The sequence below is a fragment of the Microcaecilia unicolor genome, chromosome 8 (genome assembly GCF_901765095.1).
Source record: "Microcaecilia unicolor chromosome 8, aMicUni1.1, whole genome shotgun sequence".
Lineage (NCBI taxonomy): Eukaryota > Metazoa > Chordata > Amphibia > Gymnophiona > Siphonopidae > Microcaecilia > Microcaecilia unicolor.
Window position 1 is genome coordinate 209,041,490 of NC_044038.1, and position 23,671 is coordinate 209,065,160.

The following is a 23,671-nucleotide window of genomic DNA, read 5'->3' on the forward strand; positions in this document are numbered from 1 at the left end:
CATCGAGGTTTCGACCCTGGTTATTGTCTATGAGCACAGCTTTCAGGATATCTCACATTTACTAACCTTATATTAGAATCAGAACTGGTGGAGTAACAGTGACGCAGCAAACCCATAAGCATTGTCCCTGAAGCATGTAAATATCCATAGGGAGCAAGGATGGCATCTGTAAATAGAAGAATTGGAGCCAACAGAGGCAAAACAGGCATGGGGGAAGGGAAGGGAGGGGGCTGCAAGTTAAATTGACATTTCCACAGGACTTTGAACTTGTCCGGAAAAAAATGAAGTTGAACGGCTCCCTTTGTTTTGCAGGACAAAAGATTTGTGACTTTCTAACCAAGGGTCCTCAGAAAGCTGTAAGCATCGCTCGTAATTTTGGGAAAAAGACAGCCAAGGAAGTGAACCCTGATTTGTATCACCTGAAAAAGACGGGTGACCTGTCCTTTGATGAAGAAACAAAGCTATGGGCCCTCAATAGCTCTGCAATGGCAGCCCACACAGGTATGTGAGAATCTTTTCCAAAATAATCTTACTGGGGGCACAGTTAGCATCTGATCATCAGTGCAGACTTCAAAGTATGCCAGGGCTCAAGACCCTGCATTTCAACTCATTGACAAGCATTGGGGGAGTGAGGGTGAACAGGGTGAAATATACCTTCTGTAGCACTGCAGTGCCAAAGAGAAATGGCAAAATTGTCTGCAGTAAGCTGTGTTGTCTTGCAGTTTGTGCATCATTTTATCTTTCTACTGCATTAAATCCCCTTCCTGGGATACCATTGAGATAGTGGTGCCTTTCATTGGACCAGCTGTTACCTAGGATCACATAACAACAGAGTTCTTTAAGCTATTAAAGTATCTTGAAAACTCCCCCCCCCCCCATCCGAAAGAATTAACCAATTAGCATTCCAGATCATCCTCAAACCTTGTGCTGCCTGTGCTCCCTACAATTTCATGTTTGAAATGTTATTGTATTGTGCTTTCCATAATATTCTTCTGTGGGATTCCCCTTTCAAGTTACAATAATTTGTCTACAGTTTGAATTTGTTTTGACCTGCAAATATAACCCTTAGCTGCAAAAATACCTGTAGATTTTTTTTTAATGGGGGGAGGAGCATAGGAAAACAAAAAAAACAAATGTACAAAATCTATTGGTGTTTAAAATCCAAGGAAAAGGGGGAATCCCCCTTGTCTCCTCTGGAGGTATCCATGCAAAGTTCTGGGAGGTACCTGCAGGCCATGAGGAATGGATCTACTCTCTGGACCGCACCAGGTATATATTATCTGGTTGGCCACTGTCAGAGTGTTGGGCTCAGTGGATCTTAGGTGTGACCCGGCATGGCCTGTCCTATGTTCATATGATGCCAGATAAATGTCCTTTTTCCTTAGGTAGAACTACATAATTTCAGCTGCTGGAGACAGCTTGGCTCCAGGGGGAACTCCTTTTACTACTACCTAGACCTCCTTCCCCCTCCTTCCTCTCTTTCATGTTCATTAATCCCTTACCCCCTCCACTTATTTTTTATTGAATTTCCTTTCATGAAGCCCAGACACAGGGCTTATTCTCTTTTTATGTCCTAAATCTTCTCCTGCCTTCGTCCTCTTTTCACCCAGGCCCACTGCTACCACCCAGTTTATTCCTTACTCTTTGAATTATTTGTTAATTTTCTTTCTGTTCCCAAGTGACTTTGACTCGCACCAGTTCCACATTCCTTCTTGTTCTCTCCAGCTTTAGTCCTTGTAACTGGCCTCTTTCTCCTTTCTCTCACGTGCTTATCTCCCTGGAACTTTTTTTTGTTCCATTCCACACACATTCACCTCCCTAACCAGCCATTTCTTTTTCCTCCATGAATGACTGTTGCTTTCTCCCTTATCGATCCCCCTCCCCAACTACTCCCTTACTGTCTTTTCCTTCTTTTATTACCATCCTCTTCAGCCCCAGCCTCTCCACACATAACTTTTCTGAGGCCCTGTCAAGACTTTTAGCTGTACACACTTTCCTCAGCCTAATGTTTCTGGTAATTTGCCAGCTTCATACTTGACCAGTATTCAGAGATACTGCTAATACACCAGCATCTGCACCAATCCACAAACACACACACACACACACACACACTCAAATCAGTGCATCAACCTCCATCCACGTTATTAATTTTAGAATAGAATGAATTTCCTCTTAAGATCAACTTCTGCTGCTACTTATATCAATGTTCAGGTCTGGAACTTTTGGTTGTAATGTTTAGTTGATATATTTTATATGTTGTTTTGTATGTGATGTTTTATTTGATTATTGATGTAGACTGTGATATTTGGTTTTGTTATTTTTATTAAGATAACACGGAATATAAAACTTTTTCAACAGACAATAAAATGTAAAAGCAATGTCCCAGTGAATAGTTACTGAAGCACTTCTTTAAACCATAGGTCAGGTTTAAAGAACTGTAGGGTCCATGATGGATATGTAAACCAGATCTCAGGCTGTTCCTTGGTCTTAGAATACTTCAAATTTGTCACACTTGAAATTGCATTCCTACCATGGCCCCTGAGAGCCAGAGCCAGGCCCGGGGCAGGGCTGCCACAGCTGTTGCCACCCCCCTGCCCCCCCCCACTCAGGCAGCCGCCCCGCCCCTAACCTTCCTGCATCTGCTCCTCCATCGGTCTCTCACTCTTCTGCTCCTGTGTGCTGGGACCCGGGTTAGCGGGTTAACTCAGTCACCCAGATCCCAACACACAGGAGCAGGAGAGAGAGAACCCCAATGCCTGCCTTAGAGACCAGGCCTGGGGAGTCTTGCCCCCCACTTCCCGGCTGCATTAATTTCTACTAAGTAGAGTTGTATCCTAATGGTTATAAGATAAGGCTGAGAACTAGGGAATATAAAACTTGAGAAACCTACTTAATTTAATACACAAACTACTATATCCTATACGTCACAAGTAGTATATAATAGTGTGTGGTTGTGCTCAGATTGCCATGCATGTAGCTTAGCCATAAAATAGCTTATAACATGCCACTGGGATCCACCATCATAGCACGTCCCTCCCTTCCTACCAATTGAAAAATCAGTCAAAGATGGTGATACTCAACTTAAGCCAATTGAAAAAAATCAATCAAAGATAGTAATACTCAGCTTGAGAAGTTGTTCTGTGTAATATGCTGGATCATGGTGTCCCTGTGGAAAATCGGCTGCAGATTAATTTGGTGACCTTCAAGGCTATGCCGTCCCCTTGCATTTTTTTTACTTTATTTGGCTACTGGGTACAGGTAGTTTTAAAGTAGGAATAGGCAGGTCAAAGACATTGCTATACTGGACTGCAAACCATGTATTATGCTCCTTTTGGACCTATTTTCTGGCAGGTAAGGGTTATTGGAACCAAGATTTAAGATTCTTCCCCCTCTGGATTACTGTTATGCAGAATTCCCAATTGTACGTTCCCATACCTATCTTCAGCTCCTCTTCCTTAGGTAACTTGCCCCTGGCATGCAATGGCGCTGCTTGCCCACCCTAATTCTCTCCTGTGCAGAGGTTGCCAAGCACACAGAGCTACCTACTTACTCCAAGCAACAAGTGTCAGGATCCTCAGTCACTCTTCAGCCTTCTTCTCAGTTTTCATCACTGCTTTCTCAACATTCTTATTAAAGCAGATGCTGAGAGATGGGCAATGGAAGAAAACCCCTGACTGGCACACGTCTTGTGGCATGACTTCGCAGTTGTTGCTTGCATTGATCGATGGGACTTGTGATGTGCTCCACTCATTTTCTGGGGTAAATGAATAGCCCGTGCAGTCTGCACATAGATTAAATTCACTTGCCTTGCAACTGCATCATCCCATCCAACTGTTTTGCCAAGGTGATGAACTAATATATGTGCAGACGTGTCTGCATTGTCTCTTAAGAGGCTCTCTTGTTCCTATAAGTGCACCGAGAATCTTGGTGCCATATTCCCTGAACTGCATTCCTTAAAAGCCTGCCCTGTAACTTTGTTTTTGCAGGTGCAAAATTAGGGGTGGTCGAGCCCCAGCCCTTCATCATCTTTTGTTTTATCACGTAGGGGTCCTTTTACTAAGCTATGTTAACCTCTAACACATACTTTAATGCAGCAAAAATCGCCTAACACGGGATGTGCTACAGCTAACCATGTGCTAATTGTTTTGTAACTTTTTTTGAGAGGGTGTGTCAGGAGCGGAGAGTGGGCATTCCTGCATTAACCAGTTATGGCATCTACATTACCGCACATTAATGGGTTAGCACAGGATTAACACTGGCACTCTTATCTACATCTAAGTAGGTGGCGGAAAACGCTCCCAAATAATTTTTTTCTTAATGGCCATGTACTAATGCTAGCATTGAAAAATTGAAAAAAAGCCCTTTTTGCCATCCACGCTAGAAAGGTCTATATAAGTACATAAGTATTGCCATAGTGGGACAGACCAAAGATCCATGAAGCCCAGCATCTTGTTTCCAACAGTGGCCAATCCAGGTCACAAATACCTGGCAAGATCCCAAAAAGTACAAAACATTTTATGCTGCTTATTCCAGAAATAACCAGTGGAGTTTCCCCAACTCCATTTTAATAATGGTCTATGGACTTTTCCTTTAGGAAGCTGTCTAAACCTTTTTTAAACCCCGTTAAGCTAACTGCCTTTACCATATTATCTTTCAACGAATTCCAGAGTTTAATTACACGTTGAGTGAAGAAAAAGTTTCTCCAATTCTTTTAAAATTTACTACTTTGTAGCTTCATCGAATGCCCCCTAGTCCTAGTATTTTTGGAAAGAGTAAACAGAAACTTCACGTCTACCCGTTTCACTCCATTCATTATTTTATAGACCTGTATCTTATCTCCCCTCAGCCGCCTTTTCTCCAAGCTGAAGAGCCCTAGACGCTTCAGCCTTTCCTCATAGGGAAGTCGTCCCATCCCCTTTATCATTTTCGTCGGCCTTCTCTGCACCTTTTCTAATTCTACTATATCTTTTTTGAGATGCGGCGACCAGAATTGAACACAATATTCGAGGTACGATACAAAGGCATTATAACGTCTTCATTTTTGTTTTCCATTCCTTTCCTAATAATACCTAACGTAAGACATGCCAATCCCATTTCTTAGCTTACCTTAGTAATTTTTATTGATTTTTAATAGTATGTACTGTTGGGACAAGATGTTACTTGGTTAAATTCTCTAATCAGGGGTTCTCAACCCAGTCCTGGTTTTCTGCATATCCACAATGAATGCATGAGATTTGCATGTTAATACTTTAAAAATGAATAGGAGGAAATATTTTTCACTCAATGAATAGTTAAGATCTGGAACTCGTTGCCAGAGGATTGGTTACAACGGTTATCATATCTGGGTTTAAAAAAGGTTTGGACAAGTTCCTGGAGGAAAAGTCCATAGTCTACTATTGAGATAGACATGCTTGCCCTGGGATTGGTAGCATGGAATTTTGCTACTAATTGGGTTTCTGCCAGATACTGGTGACCTGGATTGGCCACTGCTGGAAGCAGGATACTGGACTAGATGGACCATTGGTCTGACCCAGTATGGCTATTCTTATGTTCTTTTATATATATATATATATATATATATATATATATATATATATATATATATATATATATATATATATATATATATATATTCAATCTACTAAACCGCAGCTGCCTAGTCAATATAGTAGACAGTTTTTGTTGAGTAAATTTGAGAGAGTATCTGAGTCGAAGGTACAATCTTTTTGAATGAAATTTGTCAAAGGGATTTGTCCCTTTGATCTATGCCCAGCATATTTCTTCAGAAATCTCCCAGATGAAATTTAGTTAACTCAGTTCATCAATGATATGCTTGCTTGGGGCTGTTTATCATCAATTTAAAGATCTATTGTACTTATTCTCATTCTAAAAGGGCATTCATTCATTTTGTAGCAGTTATAGACCAATAGCCTGTCTGCCTGTACTGCATGAACTTATAGCAGCCTTAGCAGCTACTTAGGTGAAAGTCAATCTGACTTCAGGAAATCAATTAGTACTAAGACAGGATTGGTGAAGTTATTAAAAAAGCGTTTACTCTTGAATGAATAAGGGCTGTAAAAGTTTAGTGCTGCAAATACACTTTTCAGAATCCTTCAGCGTAGTGGATCATGCAATCTTTTTCCAGAAATTAGCAAGTTATGGTATTTCAAATAGGGTCTTGCCTTTGTTTAATGCTTTTCTTTCTAATTGGAAAGTGAAAGTTGTTAAGGAAGAATTTTCTCAAAGCTGGGTGCCAGAATGTGAGGTCTCATAGGGATATTATTACTTATAGCTCCCTCCCCCATGTTGTCCAACTTCTGTGTACGAGATTTGAATGACATCGCACAAGCACATGATCTCATTCACCTTTCATACACAGAGGATTTCCAATTGGTTTCTCGGATTCTGGGGTCATTGAGAGACACCCTTATCTCGGCTAGAGAGATTTGTTGATTGGATGAGTTGAAATCATCTAAAGCTGAATTTTTATTTATTTTTATTTATTTTTTTATTTATTGCATTTGTATCCCACATTTTCCCACCTCTTTGCGGGCTCAGTGTGGCTTACAATAAGCTATGAATAATGGAAATACATTTGTTACAACTTGGTTATGGGTTACATTGTACAAGTTATGCGAATCTGGAGAAAACGTTGGTTTCATGGGTGGGGAAGGATCTTGAGCATATGCTGTCAGAGGTGTTAGTGTTGGGTGGGATATCTACCCCTCTTCAGCTACAGATACATTTTATGAGTTGTTATACATTTGACCTTGAATTTGAAGGTCTACATGTCAAACATCATGAAGAAATCATTTGAAGCTCTCAGGAAGATTAGACAAATACCCTTCGTACGTTGTGAGAATAACTTTACACAAGTGGCTCATGTTGTTGTCCTTTCCAGTACTAATTACTATAATCTTTTGTGGAAGAGCTTTTGACCTTTCCTGAACTCTGTATTGGCTTAAGTATGTGAAGGTACCAGGTAGGTTGAACTTTGTGTTCACACGCAGTGCTATCTGCAAGTGCACCCCTTGGCTGCATGAGTACCTGCGCATGCTCAGTTTCATTAAAACAAATGTGCACAGCGACTGAAAACAGAACAGGGCACCAGGCAATGTGAGACCAGCACGGGACAAAAGCTTTAGCTGGTGGGCATTGGTGACCTCCGCCAGCCAAGGTACCTTCACAGTGGCGTTGGGGGGGAGGGGAGAATGGCGGCTGCTGGGAGGCAGTAGCGGCCGCGGGTGGAGGGCAGAAGTGGCGGCAGGAGGGCCAAAATGTGCCCCCCACACACACTTTGTGCACTGGCCCCCTCTCCCGTCGAGGTCTGGCTACGCCCATGTTTAACAGTATAGGGTTTGTATGACCTTAAAATGGTTGATGCAGATTTAAGGGTGAAAGGCTAAGGGGCTCATTTACTAAGCCACGGTAGCGTTTTTAGCTGGTGGAATATAATGGCATCTCAGCGTTTACCGCCAGCTGATTTCTACAGCGAGCTAAAAATGTTACTATGGCTAAGTAAAGGATCCTCTAACGTATGAGGAGAGACTTGTGGACCTGAACCTGTATACCCTGGAGGAAAAGAGAAACAGGGGTGATATGATACAGACGTTCAAATATTTGAAAGGTATTAATCCGCAAATGAACCTTTTCCGGAGATACAAAGGCGGTAGAACGAGAGGACATGAAATGAGATTGAAGGGGGTCAGACTCAAGAAAAATGTCAGGAAGTATTTTTTCACGGAGAGAGTGGTGGATGCTTGGAATGCCCTCCCGCGGGAGGTGGTGGAGAGAAAAACGGTAACGGAATTCAAACATGCGTGGGATAAACATAAAGGAATCCTCCTTAGAAGGAAGGGATCCCCAGAAGCTTAGCCTGCGGTGGGAGGCGGGGATAGTGCTGGTCAGACTTATACGGTCTGTGCCAGAGCTGGTGGTGGGAGGCGGGGCAGGTGGTTGGGAGGTGGGGATAGTGCTGGGCAGACTTATATGGTCTGTGCCCTGAAAAAGACAGGTACAAATCAAGGTAAGGTGTACACAAAAAATGACACGTGAGTTTATCTTGTTGGGCAGACCGGGTGGACCGTGCAGGTCTTTTTCTGCCGTCATCTACTATGTTACTATCCCCTAACTTTGCTGTAGGAAGCTTCCATTTTCTCTATGTGTGTGTGTGTGGGGGGGGGGGGGGAGGTACGGGATGAATCTTTCTTGTACCCTGTGGTCTTTATCTGCTTGATCTCCACTTACCTCATAATATGCATTTCAAATTCTAGTGTAGTATGATAACTAAAATGTGTTAACCTTGTACACTTTGACACCCATGGGAGCGATGGTAGTATAGAAAATATGGATTCAGCTTTAACTTCTTAATTCTGTATATGGTGCTCAAAACTGTGCACAGAAATATGTGCACACAACCAATGTGTGCATGCAATTTAATTGAGAAATGAGCCAATTAGCACTGGTAATTTGATTCTAATTGGCATTAATTGGCATCTTTAGGCACCAAGATATTTGTGTAAATTTTACACATGGATCTGAAAAGGGGGCATGGCTGTGGGAGGGGCATGGGCGGATCAGAGCCATTCCTGGAATTTGCATGCAGTTTTACTGAATAAGGGAGATCGACATGAGAATTTGCACCAGGTTTTAGTTGGTGTAAATCCTTGCTCCCAAAATTGGGCACAGATCCTGGCGCCAAACGCTATTCTATAAACTCTGAGTGTTGTTTATGCTAATTTTTTATAAGCACCCAAATTTGGGTGCCATTTATGGAATTGAGTCCTAAACATTTTTGGATCTGAAGAAGATATTGCCTTTGAAAGCTAACCAAAAAATGAATTAAGTTAGTCCAATAAAAATGGTATCATCTTATTTTCTTTTTAATTTCATTTTATTATCTTTAGAAGTGGACTGACATGGCTACCAAACCATTTTATCCGACATTAAACATGAAACCACTTCCTGTGGGAGACCAGCAGGAATGTAACTGCCGTGTGTTTCATCATATCCTTTTTATTTTAGTTTTTAATAACATTTATGATCACTTTTGTTTGGTTGGTTGGCTTATGTCTGTTTTTTTTATTTTTTTTTTAGTTTCTATGGCACTAGTTCCAGTAAACAGAAGACATAATGAAAATCTTCCTGCTAACAGACTGGACCAGGACCAAACCACAGAGCTAAGTAACTGTCCAGAAACACAAACACTCTCTTTTCATGCAGGAGTCCTTCCTGAGAGGACAGATCTCTCTGTTACACAGTCCAGTGACTTACAAGCCTCCTATTATATTTGTTGTCACAAAATGCCTAGCCACCCGCCTAGGGCTACCCCATGCCCACTTAGATGGTCTATCCCTAGCACAGCTCAGGTCTGCCTGCACCTGCCGCTTGTGCTGTATACTAGCACCCTCCTCCCACCAACTGGGTTACAACCAACTGCCTCTGGGTGAGTCTCCCACTCTCAAATTATCCCCAGTGATTTCTAGGTTACTGGAGCCACACTCCCAGTGGTCCCACAGTTCTCAGAAAGCACTCACAGATCCAACACACAAAACACCAGGATTCTTTATCAGTCCAGACATGCAGAAGCAACAAACTAAATTGTTTATTGTCTTAAAAATTAAACAATGGACAAAAAATGTGCAATCAGCAAACAATAACAGGTAACTGAAATATGGATCAATTATAACACTAACTAAACATTTGTTTACTTTCTAGAAAGTACCTGGGGAGATCAGGACATACAGCTGTTCACCAGCTATCAAATATAACTGTTTTACAGGGCTTCAGCAAAGTGCTTTCTCTCTCTCTCTTCTCACGGGCTGAAACTGGAGCAAAAGCCAGTACAATCCAAATGAAATGAGCTCCTGGGCCCCCCAGAACAACAAGTTTCAAAAATAGCTGGTTACATCACTACAGGCATTTCTTTTATCTGTGTACTAACTTAAAGAAGGAACGGTCATTCCTCTAACAATTTTAAACTAGAGAGTTGCACGGAGACAAAAATTCAGCCCGTCCCCGCCTGAATCTAACCCGTCCCTGTCCACCCCCATGGGAAATGTAGCCCGTCCCCACCGCAAGTAATCTCTTCCATCCCAACTCTCGGCCTGCCAAGCCCTTGCCGTGCCACAGTCACCTTGACCCTCCCCCCCCCCGCCCCAAGAAAGGCAGATTCTATAAGCAGTAAAAATACTAGTAAAAGTAACATAAATCATTTTTCCATACTCTGCTAAGACAGCAGATGTACAGATCAGCACAGGACCCAAAGTAGTCCAAATTCCAAAACAAGTAAAGTCAGAAACAACACAGTTTATACCTAATTGTTCAGCCACCCTTAGGATTCACCTTTGGGATTAAAAAGCAAAACCATGGGTATGTAAGGACTGGATAAATGAATTAAAACAAAGTTTAAAGCAAGTGCTCTTAATATGTAATACTTGGTAGCAATAATGAAACAGTGATGGAATATTCACATAGCAAGCAGCCTGAGGCAACAGGTGTATTTTCTACTGAACATAATTAACTTTGTATGAACTTGGTGGCTAATAGTGTGCTGAACTGCACAATGTTGGCATATTTAGACTGATGCTGGACAAAACTTCTACATGAAGGAAGCCCTTTCCTAATTATTCAGTACCTTTCTGTGAAAAAGTAGTAATAAAAAAGGCAAGTGCATTTTTATAATATACCACTGCAATTCACAAAACAAAAGGAGCAAGTTCCCACATACCATCTTTTTCTTTTGATGTAAGCACAGGAAAAAAAAATTAAATGCTCCCAGGTTTCAACCTAATTCATGTTTAATGTGGGATATAAATGTCACAAATAAGTAAATAGATAGATAGAAACTTTGGATGTTGAGCACCTGATTCTCATAACATGTTGTCTGTTTTAGTGGCCCTTTACCAGGAGAAAAAAATCTCTACACGAATATAACAGTGCTAGGTTGTCCCTATAACCAGCCCCTCCAAATGACTGATTACGATTTATAAGAAATTACTACTCTAGCTATGAAAAGTTATTCCTTCATTATACTTCCTCCGTGTACATCCATATACTGCACAAGCTGGCATGTTTGAAAATATAAGGGAGATTAAATTAAAATGCCACCAACCATAAAGAATGATAACGTGGATGCAGCAGCTCATAGATTTGCTCGCTTTGCTTTGAGTGTATGATGATGACGGTGGCGTGAGAAAGTGGAAACAGAGACTCACCTTTTTTACCATCCCGAATCCCAACTCCATCCATCCACCTTCCCTCCAAACCTGGGTGCCCTCCCATCACAAAGCTCAAGGCACTCTGGTGGTCCAGTAGCTTCTTCGGGGCAGAAAATGTCCCTACTCTTTCCTGTTCTCTGCTGCAGCGATGATCCTCTCCTTTCTGCTTTTTTAAAATGGCTGCCAAGACTTCCAGCAGTGGCCTTGCAAGACTTCTGTGGAAGTTTCGCAAGGCTACCACTTGAAGTCTCAGCAGCCATTTAAAAACAGCAGAGAGGAGAGGATCGGCGCCACAGCAGAGGGCAGGAAAAAGTAGGGATCTTTCCTGCCCCGAAAAAGCCACTAGACTACCAGGGTACCTCGAGGTATGTAGAGGGAGTGCATCCTGCGCTCGGGGGAGGGAAGGCACTTCTGCAGGGATCCCGCAGGACCTGGGTCTATCCCCACAGACATGGAGGGGATCCCCACTGTACCCGTGGGATCCCCACTCCCATGCAGCTCTATTTTAAACAAACATGCTTCACCTGCTGGCCAAACTAGAGAAATACACTTCAACTAATATTCAATACAATTTACAGGCTTAAAACCCACTGTTTTGTCACATTTGTATATGAGGCAAAGACCTGTGGTTCCATCTCCTCGATAACTTTATTGATGGTACCTTAAGCAGAAATAACCAATGTAGATGTGGTGCAAAACAAAAGAGAAAAACATTCTTAGGTCAAGCAATTTTAAAATCAAAGAACCTTAACTGTCTCTCTCAAGAAATATTGCCATGGATCTGGTCACCTCTGGGAGGCTTGTTGACCAGTAGTTATTTATTGGAATTGAGGTATAAACAAACTAGTTAGGTGTGTAGGGCTAGAATTTCTATTTATTTATTTGTTTTTAGTTCACACCTTTTTCTATACTAGCCCAAGGTGTGGAGTGGAGGAGTGGCCTAGTGGTTAGGGTGGTGGACTTTGGTCCTGAGGAACTGAGTTTGATTCCCACTTCAGGCACAGGCAGCTCCTCGTGACTCTGGGCAAGTCACTTAACCCTCCATTGCCCCATGTAAGCTGCATTGAGCCTGCCATGAGTGGGAAAGTGCGGGGTACAATGTAACAAAAATTAATATTCAGGTACACTATGCTGGATCACCGGAGATCTTCCTCCTTCTACTCAACCTGTCTACCTTTTCAGACTGAGTATCTCACCTGTCAATTCATTTCATTATTTTGGTATTATACTTGATTCTGCACTCTCCTTTCAAATTCAGATATCTAATCTTATGAAAGCCAACTTTTTTGCCCTTTGTAAAATGTGTTCACTTCGCTCCATCCTCGACACCTAGTTCCTTTAAACTCTGGTTCATGACTTCCTGATTTTGCATATTGACTATTGTAATGTGATTTATACGGTCTCCCTCAAGTCCAGCTTAAATGTATTCAGATTCTTCCAAATACTGCGGCTCATCTAATTTGCCATGCTGGGCATTTTGACCGAGCGTCTCCTTTGTTCATTCAATTACACTGGCTTCCAGTATCAGCTAGGATTACATTTAAGATCTTCTGTCTAACTCACAAGACGTACTATACAGGCTCCCCTCCTTATCCATCCTGTTTGGTAATTCCCTATAACGCTACCAGAAAACTTCGATCTCTTGACTTCCACCACTTGGTGCTCCCTTTCTCCGCTTTGCATGTTGGGAATCCTTTTTTTTTTTTTCTTTCTTTGGAATGACCTTTCTTTTCTGTGTTGAGATGGTGTTCCTTTTCTAGAGAAACTCTATTTACATTGATTTATTGTAAACCACTTTGGCCTGAACGCCAGAAAAAGCCTTATACCAAATTTACCAGTAAACATAAACTAGGTATTTCCCTGTCCCTGGAAGGCTTACAATCTAAAAAGGTGATTGTGTAAGCTGGGTGCCAATAGTGCCCCCTTTTTATAGAATAGTAGCACTTCTGTGTGATTGGTGCCAGTAATTGGCATTTGTTCACTCACATAAGAGCTAGGTGCTATTCCACAAACAGTGTGCCTACATCACTTAGGGTTCTTTTTCTAAAGCTTAGTGCATGCTAGCGGAGTTAGCGCGTGCTAAATGCAAAGAAGCCCATAGGTATACAGTGGGCTTCCTGGCATTTAGTTTGTGCTAATGGAATTAGCGCATGCTAAGCTTTAGTAAAAGGGCCCCTTAGCGTACAAGTGTCAAGGGACGTAGATCTGGGTGGAGCATGGGCGTGTCACCAAATGACGTTGATCCCTTATAGAATACTATCAATTGCGTGCATTGCATGGTTCCCTCAGGTGTGCCCACTTATGCCATTTATTGACTTGCCATAAGTAGGCATGCCAATGCGGCTTTGTGCTACAATGCTATTACAGCTTTGACGCACTTAGGAGCCCTTTTACTAAAGGGTTGGCACGTGGCAATGGGCTTGCTGCATGCCAATCTGGAACTACTTCCAGGCTACCGCAGGAGCCCAGTGGGAGTTCCCACCCCCAGCGTGTGCCATTTGTGGCGCTACAAAAATATTCTCTATTTTTGTTGTGCCAGTGCTTACCCAGCAGTAAATGGCCTGCGCAGTTCTCGTCAAGCTAGCATGGCAGCCCTTACTACCACCTCGATGGGTGGTGGTAAGGCGCTGCCAAATTCTCAGCAAGTTAGCATGGGAGCCCTTACTGCCACCGATAAGTGCTTCTCCCCCCCCCCCCCCCCCCCCCCCCCGAAATGGCCGTGCAGTAAGTGGTTCACTTACCGCATGGCCATTTCATTTTTTTTTTTAAGAAAAAGAGACAGCTACTGTAAATGGGGGCCTCAGCGCACGTGAAAAACATGGCCCCCTTTAATGCAGCTTAGTAAAAGGATCCCTTTAAAGTGAGGCAACAATTTGTAGAATTGTCATCTAACTATATACCTGGGGCAATGGAGGGTTAAATGATTTGCCCAAGATCACAAGGCGCAGCAGTAGGATTTGAACAGGACGTCCCTGGCTGTTAGGACAGTGCTCTAAATGCTAGACTACTCCTCAACTGTACCAATCCAATGCCTTCTAAGGCAGATTTTCAGAGCTTTCATAGTACTCATTTTCAGGAGGGAGATTTAGACCAATCTTGGATTTCTGACAACCCCATTGGTGGTATTAAGGCACCTGCAACACTGATATCAATGAGTAGAAAGAGGAACTACAGTATCACAGGTCTTTAGGATGTAAGTTCAAAACTAGGACTGATCAAAAAGTCTCCTTCCTGGAGCTGGGTAACTTGACAATTCTGGATTCTACCCCTGGTAAGTCAGCTTCTGGTAGCAAAAAGAAGTGTGTGTGTGTGTTCTTGTGTGTGTTCGTGTTCAGGAGGACCTCAGTTACTGGTTCAGATTTGTGGTGATGCTCTGAAGCTCCCATACTCTGTGTACCTGTCTTCTCCTCACAATCTCCTCATGCTTTGAACATGATCACCTTTATGTCTCCTGAGCAGCAGAAAAGCAAAAATGTCCCCTCCCCCTGCAGCTCATCACATCCTTTTTGTGTCAGTTTTTAATAACATGTGCATTTTTTTCTAGCTGACATGGCTCTAGTTCCAGTAAACGGAAGAACGAATGAAAATCTTTCTCTTGTCAAACCAGACCGGGACCAAACCGCAGAGCTAAGTAAGAAGTTTCTTGCGTATAACTGTGTAACTGCTCAGACACACAAACAGTGGCATAGCCACGGGGGGCCTTGGGGATCTGGGCCCCCCCCCAAGGTCTGCTGGCTTGGTTGGCAGGGGTCCCCAAGCCACGCCAGCAGAAGCTTTTCTGTGGCAATATTTGCCGCTGCGCTGCCTGCCCTTTCCCCCTCCCCCGTGCACATGCTCGTTTTTAGGGAAACTGAGAATGTGGCGCATGCTCAATTTCACTTAAAACAAGCATGTGCACCGGGGCGGGAAAGCAGGGCAGGCAGCGCAGTGGCAAATATTGCCACAGGAAAGGTTCTGCTGATGGAGCTTGGGGACACCCCCCCCCCCCCCCGCCAGCCCAGGTATGTGGGGTTACCATGGGGGTCAAGAGTGGTGGGTAGGTGGAGCCAAATATGCTTCCCCACACACACACACTTTGGGCTCATGCCCCCTCCGAAATCGGGGTCTGGTTTTGCCTCTGCACACAAATGCTCTCTTTTCATGCAGGGACCTGCAACACTCAGTTAAATGGATAGAATCAGGGACTACAAATCCCACACTACTTTGGGATATAAAACAAGACTGGTTAAAATCAAAATGTCTCCCTTCTGGAACTGGGTAATTTGATAGCTCTAGAATTTTAGCCCCTGGTAAGTCAGCTGCTGACAGAGAGAAGATTGGGTGGTGGTGGTGGGGAGGGGAAATGAGAAGCCAGGTCAGAGCCTTGGGTGCTCGCAAAGGTCTGTTCGTTGCCCTGCTGCAGTCATCAGGAACAGTGCTTCTTACCTGATTCTTCCTCCTCTGCAAGCTTTCATCTGTATTTAGAACCACATAGGTCTCCACTTGTTGGAGCTTTAAAGAGCATTTATATTATGATGAAGGGCCTACCAAGCTTGATTCCATCAAAAGGTTAATTCTGCTGCTCTGACAGTAGGTGGTACTCAGGACCTCAGTTGCTGGTCCAGATTTGTGGTGACCCTCTGATGCTCCCAGACTCTGTGTACCTCTCCTCTCCTCTTGCTTTGGACATGAATAGGATAGAAGATGGCAGATGTTACCTCTCTGTACTTGGTCATGTTTATTCCTCCTGAGCAGGAGAAAAGGAAGGATGACCAAAGACTTGCTGACCTGAACATGTATACCCTGGAGGAAAGGAGGAACAGGGGTGATATGATACAGACGTTCAAATACTTGAAAGGTATTAATCCGCAAAAAAATCTTTTCCGGAGATGGGAAGGCGGTAGAACGAGAGGACATGAAATGAGATTGAAGGGGGGCAGACTCAAAAAAGATGTCAGGAAGTATTTTTTCACGGAGAGGGTGGTGGATGCTTGGAATGCTCTCCCGCAGGAGGTGGTGGAGATGAAAACGGTAACGGAATTCAAACATGCGTGGGATATGCATAAAGGAATCCTGTGCAGCAGGAATGGATCCTCAGAAGCTTAGCTGAAATTGGGTAGCGGAGCAGGTGGGGGGAAGAGGGGTTGGTGGTTGGGAGGCTAGGATAGGGGAGGGCAGACTTATACGGTCTGTACCAGAGCCGGTGATGGGAGACGGGACTGGTGGTTGGGAGGCGGGAAATACTGCTGGGCAGACTTATACGGTCTGTGCCATGAAAAAGACAGGTACAAATTCAAGATATGAGTTTATCTTGGGCAGACTAGATGGACCATGCAGGTCTTTTTCTGCCGTCATCTACTATGTTACTATGTGCTCCCGCGCACACACACACATACATTCCTATCTTTCTCTTTCAAGAATGGTTCCCCTAGCTATTCTTTGACAGTTTGCCTTGTCATGTGCTAGCAGAATTAGGTACTAGATGCTTTTCATTAAAACTCTACTGACAATTGTAGCCTTTTGCCACTACACAGCATTCTTTATCAACCTTAAACATGTTCTACACCTGCAGTTGCCATATGGACAGATTTTCAAGGTACAGAGCACAAAAGGTTCTTGAAAACTTGCGATGATTGTGCTGTACCATAGAGTGGTCCAACCTTCCCGGTCACCAAACACAGAGGGTCTGGGTTGTGTGCTTATCTTTGAACAACCTGTTGAGCAGTAGCACCAGCTATTGGGGTTTTGACCCTGGTTATTGTCCATGAGCACAGCTTTCAGTATATCTCACATTTATTAACCTTATGTTAGGATCAGAACTGGTGGAGTAACAATGACGCAGCAAACCCATAAACATTGTCCCTGAAGCATGTTAATATCCATAGGGAGCAGGGATGGCATCTGTAAATAGAAGAATTGGAGCCAACAGAGGCAAAACAGGCATGGGGGAAGGGAAGGGAGGGGGCTGCAAGTTAAACTGACATTTCCACAGGACTTTGAACTTGTCCGAAAAAAATGAAGTTGAACGGCTCCCTTTGTTTTGCAGGACAAAAGATTTGTGACTTTCTAACCAAGGGTCCTCAGAAAGCTGTAAGCATCGCTCGTAATTTTGGGAAAAAGACAGCCAAGGAAGTGAACCCTGATTTGTATCACCTAAAAAAGACGGGTGACCTGGCCTTTGATGAAGAAACAAAGCTATGGTCCCTGAATAGCTCTGCAATGGCAGCCCACACAGGCCTGAATAGCTCTGCAATGGCAGCCCACACAGGTATGTGAGAATCTTTTCCAAAATAATCTTACTCGGGGGGGGGCACAGTTAGCATCTGATATCTTCAGTGCAGACTTCAAAGTATGCCAGAGCTCAAGACCCTGCATTTCAACTTATTGACAAGCATTGGGGGAGTGAGAGTGAACACCAGCTCTTTCTACTGCATTAAATCCCCTTCCTGGGATGCTGTTGAGATAGTGGTGTCTCTCATTGGACCAGCTGTTACCTAGGATCACATAACAACAGAGTTCTTTAAGCTATTAAAGTGTCTTGAAAACTCCTCCCTGCCATCCAAAAGAATTAACCAATTAGCATTCCAGATCATCTGTGTTGTCTGTGCTCCATACAAGTTCATGTCTGAGGTGTTATTGTATTGTGTGGAGGAGTGGCCTAGTGGTTAGGGTGATGGCCTTTGGTCCTGGTGAATTGAGGAACTGAGCAGTGTTGCCAGGTGGGCGGTTTTACCGCCCAATTGGGCGGTTTTCAGCGACCCGCGGCGGGTTGCGGTTTTTTGGGCTGTTTTTTGGGCTTCCGGGCGGTTTTTTGTGCAGCTTTTTCGGCCGCGGGGGGCGGGGTTAGTGACGTAGGAGGCGGGGCCGATGACGGGGGAGGCGGGGGCGGTGACGGGGGCGGGGTTAATGACGGCGGGGGCGGGGCGATGACGCGGGGGGTGGGGGTGTCAGGGGCGGGGTTTGAGTTTGGGCAGGTTTTGGGCGGGTTTTGTGCTGGATTGGGTGGGAAAAAAATTTTCCACCTGGCAACACTGGAACTGAGTTCAATTCCCACTTCAGGCACAGGCAGCTCCTTGTGACTCTGGGCAAGTCACTTAACCCTCCATTACCCCATGTAAGCCGCATTGAGCCTGCCATGAGTGGGAAAGCGCAGGGTACAAATGTAACAAAAAAAAAAAAATTCCTCTGTGGGATTGTCCTTGCAGGTAACAGTGTCTACAGTATGAATGTTTCAACCTGCAAATGTGGCCCTTAGCTGCAAAAATACCTGTAGATTTTTTATGGGGGGAAGCATAGCAACAGCAAAGAAAAGGGGGCGACTCCCTTGTCTCCCCTGTGGGTATTTGTGCCTCTCCACAGTTTAATAGTTATGTTGACACAGTTCTGGGAGTTACCTACAGGCCATTCAGTGAGGAAAGGATCTGTTCTCTGGCCTGCAACACCTACATATTATGTGGATTGGCCACTGTCAAGAGACAGAATGCTGGGCCTAAATGTCCTAAATCTTCTCCAACCTTCATTCTCTTTTAACCCAGGTCCACTGCTACCACCCAGTTTAATTCTTACTCTTTGAATTATTTGTTCATTTCCTTTCTGCTCCCAAGTGACTTTGACTCGCACCAGTTTCACATTCCTTCTTCTTCTCTCCAGCTTTAGTCCTTGTAACTGGACTCTTTCTTCTTTCTCTCACATGCTTATCCCCCTGGAACGTTTTTTTTTTCCATTCCCACACACATTCACCTCCCTGCCCAGCCATTTCTTCTACCTCCATGAATGACCAGTGCTTTCTCCCTTATTGCTTCCCCTCCCCATTGGTGGCTTTTCATTTACTCACTAGCGTTTAAGCCCGTAAAAACGGGCGAGATTTCCAGCTACTCTCGTCGCCGCCGCTCCCTCCCTCCTCCGTGCCGGGCCCCCTGCACTGACCTGACAGCGCCTCTCACCTCCGTGTGAAAGCACTGCAGGCAGCAGCACTTCCACAAGGAGGTGAGAGGTAAATCAGGTCAGTGCAGGGGGCCCGATGCAGAGGAGGGCGGGAGAGGCAGGGGGAGGGGGAGGGGGAGTGGGGAGATTGGTGCGCGCGATGTTCGTTTCCAGGCGGCAGCATCTGACAGTGACTCCAACTCCGATTCTCTCTCTGTTCCGCTCTCTGACGTCATCAAGTCTTGACGCGAGGGCGGGACAGAGAGGGAAGTCGCTACTGCGCATTTGCAGGTGAGTCGGTCACTTGCCGTTTATATGTTTGATTACCATATTCTTCAGCCCCAGCCATTATGGCTGTAAAAATGTGAAGTATTCTAAGCCTATGTTATCCCACCCCTGAAATGCCGCCAACATGCACCCCTGTGATTTGGATGCACTGCAGATGAATTGCAAAATAGGTTTGAAAAATACTGATTTGGACATTTTGAGTAGAAAAACATCCCACTGCTGCTTTATGACACTTTTTGGACATTTTTCCTCTTTCAAAAATGTGTCCCACTGTATCTTAAAACTTGATACCTGAGATAAGCTGGAAGCCAATGAACTTGAAACAGCAACAGTGAGGCCCGATTGGATTGTTTTTACATTACATAATAACCGGGCTGTGGTATTTTGTAGGGTCTGAAACTGTTTAACGTGACAGTAAGTTTAATCCGACATCGATAATTACAGTAATCAATCCATGACAAAACAAAGTGCTTGTATTAAGGCATGTAGTGCTGTCCTATTCAAATTACTGTGAACAGAAGCAATACGTCTTAGCCAGAGTTTAATACATTAAGAGATCCGTTTATGAAATTAAAGTTCAGAATCAACGATAATACCCAAATACCGAAAAGAAGTGACTGGATTGATCACAGTTTCATACAATCATAGTGGCTTGCCCCACCTTTTCTGGAAGGATTATGACTGTAAGCTTTCTAGGGACAGGGAAATGCGTAGTGTACCTTAATGTAGCTCAATTTGAGCTACTGCTGAAAAAGGTGTTGTTGAAAAATCCAAATAAACAACAGTCGGATCATCTTGCCATCTGAAAAGACATGGACCTACCTGATCGTCAAGAGAGCTCACATCCAAAGATTATCTTTCTACTGGTGCAGTGGATGGGAGCACAACCTTCAAAGACAGTTCCCTATGTCTGAATGCCTCATACCTATACCCGAGATAAATATTTTTTTTTTTGTTACATTTGTACCATGCGCTTTCCCACTCATGGCAGGCTCAATGCGGCTTACATGGGGCAATGGAGGGTTAAGTGACTTGCCCAGAGTCACAAGGAGCTGCCTGTGCCTGAAGTGGGAATTGAACTCAGTTCCCCAGGACCAAAGTCCACCACCCTAACCACTAGGCCACTCCTCCACTGAGATCACATAATAAAGAAATGCTGAGGGAAACAAATAGAAACCTGTGAAAAAGGTAGGAATATGTTAATTCTGCTCAGTACTTCTTAAGAATTGCCATGTGTCATGAATCATATAAAAAAGGCTCTTTGATAAGGCAATGTTAGTCAGTATTCAATAGCCACATTTAATCCTGTATTGATTTAACCTACTTTTCCCCATTCCACGTCTGCTTTGAAGCCAGAAACATTTCTTTCAATTTCATTTGTTCTTTTATTCTAACAGATGTTTTTTAGGGCAGCGAGGGAAATCGACAGCATGGCATAATCAAACTCATTCCATTGCTAATTGTATTTGAAATTGGATCAAGCCAAAAAAAATGCCCCCAATCCAGTAAAACCCTTCATAGAACACTGGCACAAAGTGAATAAACCACAGATCTATAAATGGATGAAAATTATAACCACACTCTCTTACAGAGCTCAAGGATGATGTACCTTGTATCTCGACCCACCATCCTTAATTTTTTGGATTTTGCAGTCTTCACTGGTTCTCTCAGAGGGGCATAATCGAACGGGGCACCCAAGTTTTCATGAGGGCCTCCTCGCAGGATGGCCCCGTAAAGGGGCAGGGCAACCCATATTATCGAAACAAGGTGGGCGTCCATCTTTCGTTTTGATAATACGGTCGGAGACACCCAAATCATGAAATTTAGGTCGACCTTAGAGATGGTCGTCCTTAGGTCGTTTTTGAGATGGTCATCCCCGGTTTTCGGTGATAATGGAAACCGAGGATGCCCATCTCAAAAGCAACCAAATCCAGGCCATTTGGTCGTGGGAGAAGCCAGCATTCATAGTGCACTGGTCCCCCTCACATGCCAGGACACCAACCGGGCACGGCAGTGGACTTCAGAAAAAGGTCCCAGGTGCATAGCTCCCTTACCTTGGGTACTGAGCCTCCCAAACTCCCCCAAAACCCACAACTGTACACCACTACCATAGCCCCGAGGGATGAAGGGAAGTACCTACATGTGGGTACAGTGGGTTTGTGGTGGGTTTTGGAGGGCTCACAATTACCACAAGTGTAACAGGTGGAGGGGGGGATGGGCCTGGGTACACCTGCCTGAAGTACACTACACCCACTACAACTGCTCCAGGTACCTGCATACTGCTGCGATGGACCCATGTATGGCATTTGAGGCTGGCAAAAAAGTATTTTTAAACTTTTTTATGGTGGGAGTGGGTTAGTGACCACTGGGGGAGTAAGGGAAGGTGAGCCCCGATTCCCTCCGGTGGTCATCTGGTCAGTTCGGGCACCTTTTTGATGCTTGGTCGTGAAAAAAAAATGCTCCAAGTAAAGTCGCCCAAGTGTTCGTCAGGGACGCCCTTCTTTTTTCCATTATCGGCCGAGGACGCCCATGTGTTAAGCACGCCCCAGTCCCGCCTTCGCTACACTGCCAACACGCCTCCATGAACTTTGGTCATTCCCGCGACGGAAAACAGTTGAGGGTGCCCAAAATTGGCTTTCGATTATGCCGATTTGGACGATCTTGCAAGAAGGATGCCCATCTCCTGCTTTGTGTCGGAAGATGGGCGCCCTTCTTGTTCGAAAATTCACCTCTCAATGTGCCAGTTCTCCAAGACTGTCATGCTTATAGCCAAAGTCTGTATGCCAGTGAATTGCCATGTCTGTGCAACCCTAAAGACAAGGGGCAGTGGGCAATCCCCTGCATAGATGCACAGATACAACCCCAGCCACTTTTCTAGCCAGACTGGATGGGTCATGCTGGACTTTATCTACTGTCATTTACTATGTTAATATGATTTTCAAGGTTCAGAGCACAAAAAGGTCTTGACAATTTAAGATGCCTGGTGATGACTAACAGTGCTGTACCATAGTGTGGTTCAACTTTCCCAATCACCAGTCAGTGAGGGTGTGCCTTGTGTGCTTATCTTTCGCTAACCTATTATGCAAAGACAGAAATAACAAGGAATAAAAGACGTGAGGCTTCGTTATAAATTGCAATAGTCCAGCCTTCTCATGTGTTAAGCAAGGGCCACACAATGGCAAGGGCAGAGCCAGAAATCACTATTTTGTGAGATGATTTCTGTAAATAGAAGTACTGGGGGCTAACTGGGAAGCAAACTAGGCAAGGGGTGGGGGGGGGGAGACAAGTTAAAGTGACATTTTCACTTGACTTTGAATTTGTCTAAAAGAATGTTGACTTTGAACTTGTCTAAAAGAATGAAGTTGAACAGTTCCATTTGTTTTACAGGACAACAGATTTGTAACTTACTAGCCAGTGGCCCTTAGAGATTTCTAAACATTGCTCAGCATATTGGCAATTCCGCCCTTGGCCCACACACCACTCCCCCTCCAGGCCCGCTCGCTACCTCCCCCACCCCCTCAGCCCTGCTTACTTGATTGTCTTCTCTCCTGCTAGCTCCACTCTGCTGTACAGGTTCTTCTTCCTCCCGCATCCAAACAGGAAATACTTCACAAAGGAGGCGGGACATGGCAGTTAACGAGATACCTCTGCCGTGCGGCACACAGGAGCAGGAGAGCCATGCTAGCGCTGAGCGAGCATCGGGGGCCCTCCTGGGAGTCCGGGCCCTGGGGAATTTTGCCCCTCCCCCCCTCTCAGCGGCTCTGGCAAAGGATGTGAACAGTTTTCTGTACCCTTTGAAAAGAGGCAGGTGACCTTTGCTATGATAACAACCGAAAGCTATGGTCCCTGAATAGCCCTGAAGTGAAGGACCATTCAGGTGTGTGAGCAACATCTAACTTTTACAAAATAATCTTACTTGTGGCAGAGTTAGCATCTGGTCTGCAATGCAGCCTTCAAATTAAGCTATATCCCATATCTCAACTCATTGACAAGTAGTGGGGGGAAGGGAGGAGAACAAGAGCAGTGCATTTAAAGTATGTGATTTCATTTGATTTATTGACATTATATACCACTTAACACAGCTATAGTTCTAAAGCAGTTTACAATAATAAAAATATACAGTACAGAATAATAGAAAAAAAAGCAATAAATACAGATCTAATTCATAACACTACTGAGCAAAAAATATTAAGATTTATCCAGTCTATAGCTGTTCTCAAATAGCTAAGTTTTCAAAGCTTTCCAAAAGATCAGATAATTAG

General features: G+C 44.1%; 1 protein-coding gene across 1 annotated transcript in view; it reads left to right on the top strand.

The window, feature by feature from the left end:
- ZBP1 (Z-DNA binding protein 1) overlaps positions 1-23,671 on the top strand; it is a 58,701-nt gene that overhangs the window by 20,264 nt on the left and 14,766 nt on the right. Inside the window, exons 3-6 of the mRNA XM_030213498.1 lie at positions 313-501; positions 9,097-9,183; positions 14,764-14,850; positions 17,245-17,466. Of these exons, the coding sequence (XP_030069358.1) occupies positions 313-501; positions 9,097-9,183; positions 14,764-14,850; positions 17,245-17,466 (585 nt within the window). The remainder of the gene's footprint in view (positions 1-312; positions 502-9,096; positions 9,184-14,763; positions 14,851-17,244; positions 17,467-23,671) is intronic.